At 35.4% G+C, this 12,736-nt stretch overlaps 1 protein-coding gene across 4 annotated transcripts in view; it reads left to right on the forward strand.

Moving 5' to 3' along the window:
- The window catches only part of WDR64 (WD repeat domain 64), a 145,165-nt gene that overhangs the window by 73,092 nt on the left and 59,337 nt on the right, over positions 1-12,736 (forward strand). For all 4 annotated transcript variants that reach the window (XR_013179191.1, XM_077168461.1, XM_077168463.1 and 1 more), the window contains 2 exons: positions 7,183-7,309; positions 12,028-12,176. Coding sequence is in view for 3 of the 4 variants with exons in the window: in XM_077168461.1 (XP_077024576.1) it covers positions 7,183-7,309; positions 12,028-12,176 (276 nt within the window). In the remaining variant the exon portion in view is untranslated. The remainder of the gene's footprint in view (positions 1-7,182; positions 7,310-12,027; positions 12,177-12,736) is intronic.

Below are 12,736 nucleotides of genomic sequence, written 5' to 3' on the forward strand. Positions count from 1 at the left end.
TCTAAGTGTCTGTGGGCCTTCACTTAGCTCCTGAGGACACAACTGTAGATTCTGGGTTGCTTAGCATCTCAGTGGAAGGCACATAGTGATGTCTGCTGGGCTCTGCATCTCCAAACATCCCTGTCTAGGCATCTACTTTCTGTGTCAGACTCTAAGCATCTCCAAATGTCTGCATCTCTGTCGGCTCTGAAGCAATTGTTCTCTAAGCATCTGCATCTGAGCTTTCTCCAAAATGTTTCCTTTTTTAAAGGACTCCGGTAATCTAATCAGTACTCACCTTAAATGGGCGTGGTCACATGTCCATCTAATTAAAAGGTCACACCCACAATTGAGCACACCACATCTCCATGAAGATAATCTAAACAAAATGGTAGGTGGAACTCATGGCATTCTTGCTAGAACCCTCATCTCCTCAGTGGGTGTGGAGCCAATCTATGCTCCCATTGTAGTTCCTTGACCCTGTTCCAGAGGTAGTAGAGGCGCTCCTATGCACATAATAGAGGGCTATATGTCTGTGCCAGTCTTTTGGATAGCAGGCTGCAAGACTGAACAAGAAATTCATCTCTGGTTCACCCTCCCAGAGCTTGATATATAGGCAGAAACAGCTTGCAGAGAGCTAAAGCAGTGTAAGAAACAATGAAGTCAAAGTGGCTTGGGACAAAGAACCATCTGCTATAAATCATACAATAGAGCATCCCAGAGGAGAAGAAAGTTTATTTCATAGGGAATAGAGGGGATTGAATTCTTCTACATGAGGGATTCCCAAGGTCAGGATCAAGCACAAGCCCAGGATAACATACATGCTCAGAAAAGACAGAGAGGATATTGCACTTCACATTTGCCTCGGACTGATCTTTTTGTTCAGGGGGCTAAACTCTGAATAAGAGCTCCAGCTAATACAGAACTAATTTGCAAAGTGTGTGAAGAGTGATTTTTGTGTTGGTTGGTTTGTTTTTGTTGACACCTATCACTCAAGGAAATCTCAGTCATATCACTAGCTGGATACAAATTTAAGGGATAGACAGCTAAGGGATTAAATCCTACAGTTAATTATTAATAATAAATAAATTTATTTATTATTAATATTTAATAAATATTAAAATGTACTCTGTGAAGCAAAAGATTAACAAAGAAACAAAATAATGGCCCATCCAAAGCAGCAAGATTTAAGTCCAGAAACCACCAATGAAGAATAACAGACTGTAGACATAGCAGACAAAGACTTTTTTTTTTTTTTTTGGCATGGGCAGGCACCAGGAATCAAACCCAGGTCTCCAGCATGACAGGCAAGAACTCTGCCTGCTGAGCCACGTGGCCCACCCAGACAAAAACTATTTTTTAAATGACCCTCAATATGCTCACGGAGACAAAGGCAAACACAGAGAAAGAACTAAAGGATATCAGGAAAATAATGAATGAACAATAAGAGAACCTCAATAAAGACACAAATTTTTTAAAGGAATCAAACAGAAATACTGGAGTTGAAAACCACAATAACTTAAAATCCATAGAGAGTTTCAAGAGCAGATTGGAACTGGAAGAACTGAAAATAAGAAAATTGAAATAATACAGGCTAAGGAGCAGCAGAAGAAAAGAATTTAAAGAATAAACAGAGCCTAAAAGAGCTGTGAGTCTCATCAAGCATGCATTATATATTTATGGGAGTGCCAGAAGTAGAAGAAAGAGAGAAAATTGCAAAAGGAATATTCAAAGAAACAATGGCAGAAAACTTCCCAACAGCACTTTAAAGAATTATATGCCATAACCAAGTGGGATTTATCCCCTGGGTGCAAGGGTGGGTCAACATAAGAAAACCAATTAATTTAATATACCACATTAACAGAATGAAGGAAAAGCCCACGATTATCTCAGTTGACTTAGAAAATGCATTTGACAAAATCCAGCATCCTTCCTGATAATATACTCAGAGGAATAGGAGTAGAAGGAAATTTTCTTAACATGATAAAGGTTATGCATGAAAACCCACAGCTAACACCATACTCAATGGTGAATGACTGAAAGCTTTCCCTCTAAGATTAGGAGCAAGAAAGGAAGCTTACTGTCACCACTGTTCTTCAACATTGTACAGGAAGTTCTAGCCAGAACAAGCATGCAAGAAAAAGAAAGCTATTCAAATGTGGAAAAGAAGAAGTAAAACATTCCCTATTTGTAAATGATCCTACATGTAGAAGATAGTGAAAAATTCGTAACAAAGCTACTATAGCTGATAAGTTCTGTAAGGAGGTGGGATACAAGATCAACACACAAGAATCAGTAATGTTTCCATACACTAATAATAAACAAACAGAAGAGGAAATCAAGAATAAAATTCCATTTACAATTGCAACTTAATCCAATATCTAGGAATTATTTTAACCAAGGATATAAAAGACATGCAGAAAACTACAAAAATTGCTAAGAGAAATCAAAGAAGACCTAAGTAAATGGAAGAACGTTCTATGTTCATGGATCAGAATACTAAATGTTGTTAAGATGTCAGTACTAACCAGAGCGATTTACAGATTTAGTATGATCCCAATCAAAATTCTGTCAGTCTTTGCAGAAATGGAAAAGCCAATCATCAAATTTATATGAAAGAATAAGGGGCCCTGAATAGCTACAACCGTCTTGAAAAAGAAGAACGAAGTTAGAGGACTTATACTTATCAATCTTCAAACTTATTATAGTGTGAATATATCTTAATAAAATTGCATTAAAAAACTTATTACAGGGTAGTGTGACAGTGGCTCAGTGGCAGAATTTTCGCCTGCCGTGTGGGAGACCCGGGTTCATTTCCTGGTGCCTGCCTACGCAAAAAAAAAAGAAAACGCTTTATTACAAAGCCACAGCAATCAAAACAGTATGATACTGTCACAAGACAGACATATAGACCAATAGAATTGAACTGTGAGCTCAGAAATCATCCCTCACATTTACAACCAACTGATTTTTAACAAGAGCAAAGACCATTCAACTGGGAAAGAACAGTATCTGCAACAAACGATGCTGGGAAAACTGGGTAGACACATGAAGGTGAAGGTGGACCTCACACAATATACAAAAAAATCAACTAAAATGAATTAAAGATCTAAATATAAAAAGCAAAGCTATAAAAGAAGAAAACAATGGGCAGCATCTCTGGGACATTGTATTAGGCAATGGTATATTAGACTTCACATCAATAGTATGAGCAACAAGAGGAAAAAAAAATAGATGGATGTGACATCATCAAAATTAAAAACTTTTGTGCATCAGAGGACTTCATCATGAAAGTGAAAAGAAAGCCTACAAAATGGGAGAAAATATTTTGAAATCACATATTTGTTAAGGGTTTAGTATCCAGAATATAGAAAGAAATTCAACTCAACAAGAAAGAGACACGAACCCAATTTAAAAATGGGAAAAATAACTTAATAGCCATTTCTCTAAAGAAGATACACAAGTGGACAAGTACATGAAAAGAAGCTCAACATCATTACCATTAGGGAAATGCAAAACAAAATCACACTGAGATACCAGTTCATACCCACCTGAATGGGGACTATTCAAAAAAGGGAAAATAACAAGTGTTGGAGAGGTTGGGAAAAATAGGAACACTCATTCATTGTTAGTAGGGATATAAAATGGTGCAGTTGCTGAGCCAAATAATTTGGCACTTTCTCAGAAAGTTAAAATCCCATTTCTAGATACATACCCAATGGAATTGAAAGAGGAACATGAAGACATACCAATGTTAATAACAGCATTATTCTCAATTGCCAAAAGATGGACGCATTCAAAGTATCCATCCATAGATGGATAGATAATCCAAATGTGATACATACATATTATTCAGCCATATAAAAGGAATGAAATTCTGATATATGCAACATCATGGATGAAACTTGAAGACATCATATTGAGTGGATTAAGCCAGAATCAAAAGGACAAACATTGCATGATTTTATTAAAATGAAATAATGAGGATCAGCAAATCCATACAATTAGAAACTAGACTATAGATTACTAGGAACCAGCATTGGGTAAGGAATGGGAAGTTAATGCTTACTCCATAAAGAGTTTATATGGGGTGACTGAAAAGTTTTGGTAATGGATAGTGGTGATGGTAGCAAACAACATTGTGAAAGTAACTAATAACACTAAATTATATATTTATATGTGATTAACAGGAGAAATTTAGGTTGTATATTTGTTATTAGACTAATAACTTAAAAATATAGGACTGTACAACATAAACGGTGATCTCTAATGCAAACTATTGAGTACAGATAATAGTATAATCATATTGTTTCATCATCTGTAGCAGTTACCACACTAATGGAAAGTGTTAATAATAGAGAAAATTGTGTGTGAAACAGGTATATGGGAACTCTGTATTCTTCATGATTTTCTATAAAACTACAACTTATTATTTTTTTAATGTTTAACTGCTTAGGACACTGCCTGTGTGTTTGTGTGTGTGTGTGTGTGTGTGTGTGTGTTTGTGTGTGTGTGTGGTGTGCATGCATTCATGTTTTGTCGGGTTTCCTCTCTGGGAATTGCCTGCTTTTCTCCATTACCTATTTTTCTACTGGGTCATTTGTCTCCTATACATATTTTTGACCTATAAGTTGTTTGACATTCTAATTACTAACTCTATTGCTTTGTGATCATTGCTTTGGTTGAACAGAGCTTTTAATTTCACTTTAGTTAAACTTATCAAACTTTTATGGCTTATATTTTTTGTGCTTGTTTAAGAAGTCCTTTCAACTCCCAAGTACATAAAGCTATCCTCTATATTTTTCTGAAAATTATAGTTTCCTCTCATATTTAGCTTTCTCTCTCTCTCTCTCTCTCTCTCTCTCTCTCTCTCACACACACACACACACACACACACACACACACACACACACACACACATTGGTTGCTCTTATCTATCTTCTTTCCTCTCCCTAGCCCCTTGGACTCCAGTCCAGAGTAAGGTTGGACTCCCTGAGCCAGAGGTTGCCTTGGATTATCTCCTGATCAGAGATAGTCCTCCCCTCTCACTGGCCCCTCATCCTTCTAAAACCTATACTTCCAGATAAAACAGGGCATGGATTTTCTTATCAGTCTCCTTTTTCTGAATTGGGCACCTCTGCTCTTGTTCCTGACATCCAGCAGTAAGTGTGGAGTATTTTCGGTCCTCTCGGAGACCAGACCACTGGCTGAGCTCTAGTTTGTACTTCTCTCATCTTTGGATCTGTAAAAATACATATCTTGCTTTTGAGCCTTGCGTCTTTTTATTTTGTTTTTATATTTACTCTACCATTTCTCTATGCTTGGAGAAGAAGTGGTACATCAAGACTTAGTGCACTGTCCTGAGCTGAACCCAACAATCACCATTTCCCTAAAAACACAAAACACCCAAGAACTGAATCCTGAAGAAGAGATATAAGAAGAAATAAAATAGAATTACTCTATTGAGAATTTCAGATTTTAAAACATATTCATATAAATTCAATGAGATGGAGAGGGCTGGTATTATTGTGTCTATTCTAGAAATGAGAAAACTGACACACAAAGAGTTTAATTGATGTTCTAGAATCAAAACCCAAATCCTCCTTTGCCTATTACATTGTTCTTTTCACTACTGACAATTCAGAGTGCACACATTGAATGTACATTAGCCAAAGTAAGAAAATCAGAAACAGTTTAAATAGAGACAGAGTTTTTTGGCAGTCTTGAACTCCGCTTTTCTGTTACTTCCCTCATTGGTCTCTCATTCTAGGTTCTATACCTAAACTGATAAACTATCCAATATATTTATTTACTGTGTGATATAAAAAGGCTGGTAAAGTTCAGTAATCTCCTCAAAATATTTGCATTTTTACTAGATCAATGGAAATAAATTCCAATTGTACATGTTCTGAGTAATACTAGCCTCTAGAGGATATACATTTGAGGAATGGTTCCCTACCGCTGTTCCCTAGATCACATCTTAAACATCTTTATTCTCCTACATAAAAACCTCCTGTCTTAGAATAATGAAGATTTGAACTTATTTTACATAAAGAGTAAACTATACCTTACAGGTGCACCAAATTAAAGGTCAGTATTTCTGTTAACAGACTACTTATTAGAGTTTTATACGTAGTTCTTCTAGAATGATCACCTATTTACACATCAGTGGTAGTAACTATTATGAAAATATTTAAAGCTGATGCATGCCTAGGAAAATGTAATCTTGATCAAATAAGACATTTCTGAAATTCAGTCACTGTATAACTTGCTGAAAGGTAGAATAATGAAAAAGACTAAGACCAGTTACTTAGGTGACAAAGTATAAACTTGACCTAGTTTTGCTAAATCTGTACTTCTTTGGTTTTTCTATTTTCTTATATCAACCCAAGTTCTACTTGAGTAACTACATATTCTTACTATATGTATACCACCCTGAAGAACTGTTTTCCATAATCTCTTAACTCTGGGTAAAGGAAGGGGATAAGTTCTTAGAAATCTCACTTACTAAGATAGTCCCATGTTCGTTAAGTCATGAAAGGGTACATTGAAATCTTCCACGTAAAATAGAAGTCTCCTTGTTTTCTAATTCAGAGTGGAAAGAGAGATGTGTAATTTCAATTAAGGTTTAAATAAGGATCAGTCTTCCTTTATTCCTCCAAATTCTTAAAGAATACCTCCCATCTATAATGATAGAAAAATCCCATTCCTAAAAGTATACATTTAAGCAAAGTTGTTTCTTTTTTAGCATTTTTTTGTTGTGAGATACATATACTAAAAAGCAGTAGATGTTAAAGTACATTTTGACAGATAGTGATAGAACAGATTTCAAAGTTTGGTATGGGTTACAGTTCAATAATTTCAGGTTGCATCTATTTTCAAGTGGGTTTTTAAGGAGTCTTTTCCTGGTATCAATTTCTCTTGAATATTTTTCTTTCACAATCACTTGGTCACAATATAAAAGCTATATAGTTATACAATCATTTAAGCAAAGTTTTAATCACTGCTGCGATTCTCTTCTGAGATAAATGAACAAGTATTGGACAAAAAATCAACTTGGAGTTTAGCAAATGTATGGTAATCATACAGATGAAATATGCCCATAAAAGCATATTTTAGACCAGGAAAATGCTCTACCTAAATACCTTTCTATGGGGAATATAAAGTACAAACAGTGTTGAACTGTGCCCTTTATTCTCCCAGGTTTTCAGAGTATGGGACATCCAGACACTTTCACTTTTACAAGTTTTCCATGACAGCCAGGGAGGTCCAGGAGACATGCAGATTTACTCTATGGTCTATGATTCCAATCATGGCATGCTTATTACAGGTATGTTTATCCAATTAATGTCAAATGAAAATTGTATCTTGATTTTTTATCTCTCTTTTTTTAATTAGCACCCGAACAGTAACAAGAAAAAAAAAAAAAAAAAACCTTGAAGGGAGAATGTATACACTCTGATCCTCCATAGTAGATATTCAATTCAATTCCAGTCTATCATATTGTTCTCTGGTCAGGTGGAAGAAGCACTGAATTGCACTACTCTGAAAATACCAGGTCAGTACTCTAGGTTCTTGAACCTAAAAGACATGGCCTGGGTTAAAGCAGAGAAGTGAGAGGTAGGTACCCTTTTGTTAAATGTAGAACAAACAGAAGTACCCATAGTCAGCTCCATTTTGACTCTCTGGAGAAGGAATATGATCCTGTCTTAGAACGAATCCATCAACAGGTTGAGTCCATTCCTGTTTTCTTTAGTGAGGCAATCTGGCACAATACTTTCCAGTTCTGAGACATTTAGTAAGGAGGGTACTGGCCACCACCCATCCCCACCTACCTTTGAAGGCAGAGAGAGAGAAAAGAGTCTAGGGTGAAAAAATAACAAAGTAAGAAGAGACTCTAGGGTGAAAGATCCACAGTGCTGATGCTGATGGATTTGTGGTCTCCTTTTTTGTGGCCTCTTAGAAAGAAACGTTTACTGAAGAGCAAACGTTTACTGCTGAGCATTTAGCTTGAACAATGTTCATATGCATTCCGTTAGGGTATAGATGAAAAATGAACAACATTAATAGTAGTTCCTCCTTCTGGAACACCAACGCTGAATGCATTTCCTAAGCGTTTTTCCCACTGACCACCTGCTCTGAACCCCTATGGGATTAATTAAGGCAGAGAAGTGGCTGTGCTATCTCTGTTGGTAGAGAATATAATTATTTTTAACCATTTTTTTCTCCTTGTTGGACTAGGAGTGAACAGGCATTTCATGTTCAATAGATAATTATTCATCTTGTAAAACAGCGCAATTCCAGTTTTAAGCAACTCTTGCTCTATATTGCTTCCTCTAAAAATAACATATTAATGACTGCAAGTGAATTTTATCTTATAGTGCCCCAATTAGGGCTCAACATTTCCATTATATTTATCATCAGAGCAACTAAGGATCAACTAACAAAACAAAAACAAACAAATGAACCAAAAGCAGAAAGAAAATCAAGAGTCTCTCCCAATTTTATGTAACTCTGCAAAATATAGAAGTCTGACATTGCTTATCACTAAAATTGCATACAGTGATTGCAGCTATCAATTTGACATCAGAATTACAGAAATGTTCTCGCTCAGGTTTTCAATGTATGTTTGATTCAGTCATACTAGTCTTCTAAATCTGAATGACAGTAATACCACATTCTGGAAATGCTTTGTAGAATATTCTGTTGCTGCTGTCACTGTTGTTAACATAATTACTCTTACTAGGACAAATACCATTTGTATAGTTCTTTTACAAGGTGCTTTCATATGGCTTATTTCGTTTGATCTACACAACCACTACATGAGGTAGGAATTGTTATTTTCTTATTTTAAGACAACAAACCGAATCTCAAATAGTTCAACTGATAGTAGACACACAGTTGAAAAGTAGAGCTGGGAATCTTTCTCAAAGATATGACTCCTGAATCTGCATTCTTCATCTGTATCACATTCAATCCATAGTGGTACTGTAACTAACCAAAAAATGTAGAGGTTTACCACTTGTTCAAAAGCACATGTAGTTTTGCTGATGTCAGTTCTGAATATAATTTTCAAGAATCTTCTGAGCAGCAACAAGTCTAATTTTTTTTTAAATTAGAGAAGTTGTAAGTTTATAGAAAAATGATGCAGAAAATGTAGAGTTTCCATGAACCCAAACAAGCACACATATTTCCCTATTGTTAACAATTTGCATTTGTTAATACAATTGGTGAAGCAGTATTATTATAATTATACTACTAACTACAGACTATAGTTTATATTAGTGTTCACTGTGTTGCACAAACTCTGGTTTTCTGTTTCTTAATTTTTGTTCTAGTAACACACATACATCCTGATATTTCCCCTTTTAATCATATTTAACGATAAAATTCAGTGGTGATAATTACATTAGCAATGCTACACTATCATCACCACCATCCATTACCAAAACATTTTTGTCATCCCAAACAGAAACTCTGTGCCAATTAAGCATTAACTCCCCATTCCCTAACCCTATCCCAGCCCCATCCCTATCCCAGCCCCTATCCCTATCCCAGCCCCTAACCCTATCCCATCCCCTGGTAACTTGTATTCTAATTTCTGACTCTATGAATTTGCTCATTCTAATTATATAAAATCAGTGAGATCATATAATATTTGCCCTTCAAGTTTCACCCATGTTGCTGCATGTATCAGAAGCTAATTCCTTTTTATGGCTGAATAATATTCCATTGTATGTATATACAACATTTGGTTATCCATTCATCTGTTGGTAGGTGCTTGGTTTACTTCCATCTTTAGGGAATTGTGAATAATGCTGCTGTGAACATCAGTGTACAAATATATGCTGGAGTCCCTGCTTTCAATTATTTTGGATATACACCCAGTTCATACTTAATTTCCTTAATTAAGTTAATTAAGTTCATACTTAATTTCCTGAGGACACATCAAACTGTTTTCCACAGCAGAAAACACCACTTTATATTCCCACCAAAAATGAATGAGTGTTCTTGCTTTGCCATATCCTCTCCCACACTTGTCATTTTCCATTTTCTGAACACTTGCATTCGAGAAGGTGTGAAATGGTATCTTATTGTGGCTTTAATATGAATATCCAAAGTCTATTTTTCTTCATTAATGGTTTCTGAATTGTAATCTTTTTCCTTTGGAAGTGACCCATGTTTTTGTTTGGCTACTTTTAAAATATTCTCTCTCTTTGTTGATAATATCATATTGCTCATTCATCATTTTTCTGAGATCTTTTAGCTCTTTTTTCTGTGTTTACCTTTATCTCCTTGAGCATGCTGAAGATCATTTTTTAAAAGTCTTTGTCCGGTATGTCCAAAGTCTGGTCTTCTTTGTTGATGGCTTCTGGATTTTTACTTTCTTCCTATGGATGGGCCATCATTTTTGTTTTGGTTTTGGTCTTGAAATCTTTTGCTACTCTGTATATTTCAATACTTTAATGTGTTAATTCAGATTTAGTCCCTGAGTTGTGTTCCTTAAATTTGTATCCAGCTAGTGATATGACAGAGATTTCCTTGCGTGCAGGATCTAACAAAAACAAACTAATGCAAAAAGTCACCTTTCACAGACTTTGCAAATTGGCCCTGTGTTGACCAGTGCTCTCTTTCAAAAAAGTTTAGCCCTCCTATCAAGAACAACCTGAGACAAATGTGAAGTGCAATGTCCTCTCTGTCTTTTCTGAGCCTACATGTTATCCTAGCCTTGTGCTTTATCTTGACCTTATGATCTTCACACATGACCAGATTTTATCTTAAAATTCATATGCTTTAGGAAAGCATTTAGTACCTCCTGCTCAAACTTCACTCGAAGTTGAGGCTTCATTGGAGGGACAGGAGAAACTCAATAAAAACTTTGGTAGCTTAATCTCCACATCAATAAAATAAGCAAGAAGTTTCATGTTCGTTTGAGTTATGTAATGCTTTGGCGTTGGCCTCAGCTATGACCTGAAGGAATGTGAAAGTAAAACGAGAGAGAAAGGGATCAGGGGATCCAGAGACATCAGTCTTCAGACAAGTTTATTTTCAGCAACTGCAAAATTATATACTGGCAAGGAAGGTGATAAAGGTTGTTTGCATGCAAAGGCTAAGGAGTATACAATGGAAAAACAAGTTCCAGGAAGTAAATACTTCTAAGGCTAGGATGTTAATTTCCTTTAAGCAAGTCTCTTCCACGCCTCATTGTGCTTTATCTGCATATCTTAGCTTCTATTGAAGTTCCAGATCCTGAAAGCTCAAGTCTGCCTTTCCTCATAGACTTGTGTCTGCAAGCTTTAGGTTAAACATCAACCTTTTAACTCCTACACTTTGGAATTCTTATTCACCTTTTGAGGCATTCAACTAAAGCACAACATAATTAGTTGATTTTGAAAGTTTAATCACACTCACAGTTCACAGTGTTACTTTAAAACCAAACCAATCACCTTACAAAAGTTGCAATTAAAGAATATCTGCTCTCTATCTACATTATCATGGTGATTTTAAAACCAATCTTACTTAATATTGATGGCTCTAAGCACTGGTTTCCATTCAGTCTCACTCATCGCATTGAAGAAGCCCATGTTTAGAGTGCTTTATCATTCTTTGGTTGAAAAGAGCTCCCTAACAATAAATTTCATCCACTAAATGGAAGCCTAACTTCAGTAGAAAGCTGACCATCACCATTATTGCTGTGTATCACCAGATGGAGAATTATGCAGTAGGCACAATGAAAATAGAAAGTGGAAAATGGACCTTAAAAATAGGAAAATGGAGTTCATTAAAAAGGGCATATGAAGTCCAAATGGCTACACTTGAAAACTAATGAAGCCCCAAATGTACAGTTTTCTCTTGGTTAAGTCAGATCTGTTTCATGAAAAAAAAAATGCTTTAGAGTAAATAAATGTATTTTTACTTAATTTCCTAAGCATCGTTAGGACTAATCTCACTGGTTGACTGTCTCCAAACCTAGCTGATTGCATGAAATCCTTTGTGATTCAAAAATTCTACTGTGGGATACCTATGAGATTTTTATTCCTGTTTCAGGATCTAGTGTTATGGACATGTATCCTTTGACTCGGATGGTGCAAGATACAAAACAGGTTCCTCACACTCATGAAAGAGAAATCAATGTCATGCTTTACAACAAAACTTTTCACCAAGTACTTACTATCTGCTCTGAATCCATAATTAAGGTAGGTAGATACTGGTTCTTCAGAAAGAAAAAGGTAAAGCAGATAAGATTTTCTCTTCTTATAGTTAAATCATCGAGTGATTTAGTAAATTTTGTGGCATATGTGATGAAACCCTCTCTCTGGAGCTATTTTTAAGTTTTTAAACCCATAGCAAATGAATTCATGAGAAACAAGTATTTCTACCCAGCTCAAACTTCCTACACTTAAGCAACATATTCAACTCAATAAATAAAACTAGTTTTTAACTATCAAAATAGGAATTTTAAAAGAAATATATCAAAGATAAAAAAATAGATTATTTTACTACTATTTTTTTAAGCTGAGCTGTTGGAAGAGGATATATGTTACCAAGGCAGGGAAAGAAATTTATGAGTTTACTATAACTTCTATGGGTAGAGAATATATGACAAGTACCTTAAGTTCTTTATCTTATTTAATTTTCATAACACTTCTTTATAGACAGTATAAAGAATTCCACTTTAAAAATGAGGAAACTAGGGCTCAGAGAGATCAAGCAACCTGCTCAAATCATAAAACTAGTAAGCATCAGGGCTGGGACA

This window comes from Tamandua tetradactyla, chromosome 7 (assembly GCF_023851605.1).
Source record: "Tamandua tetradactyla isolate mTamTet1 chromosome 7, mTamTet1.pri, whole genome shotgun sequence".
Lineage (NCBI taxonomy): Eukaryota > Metazoa > Chordata > Mammalia > Pilosa > Myrmecophagidae > Tamandua > Tamandua tetradactyla.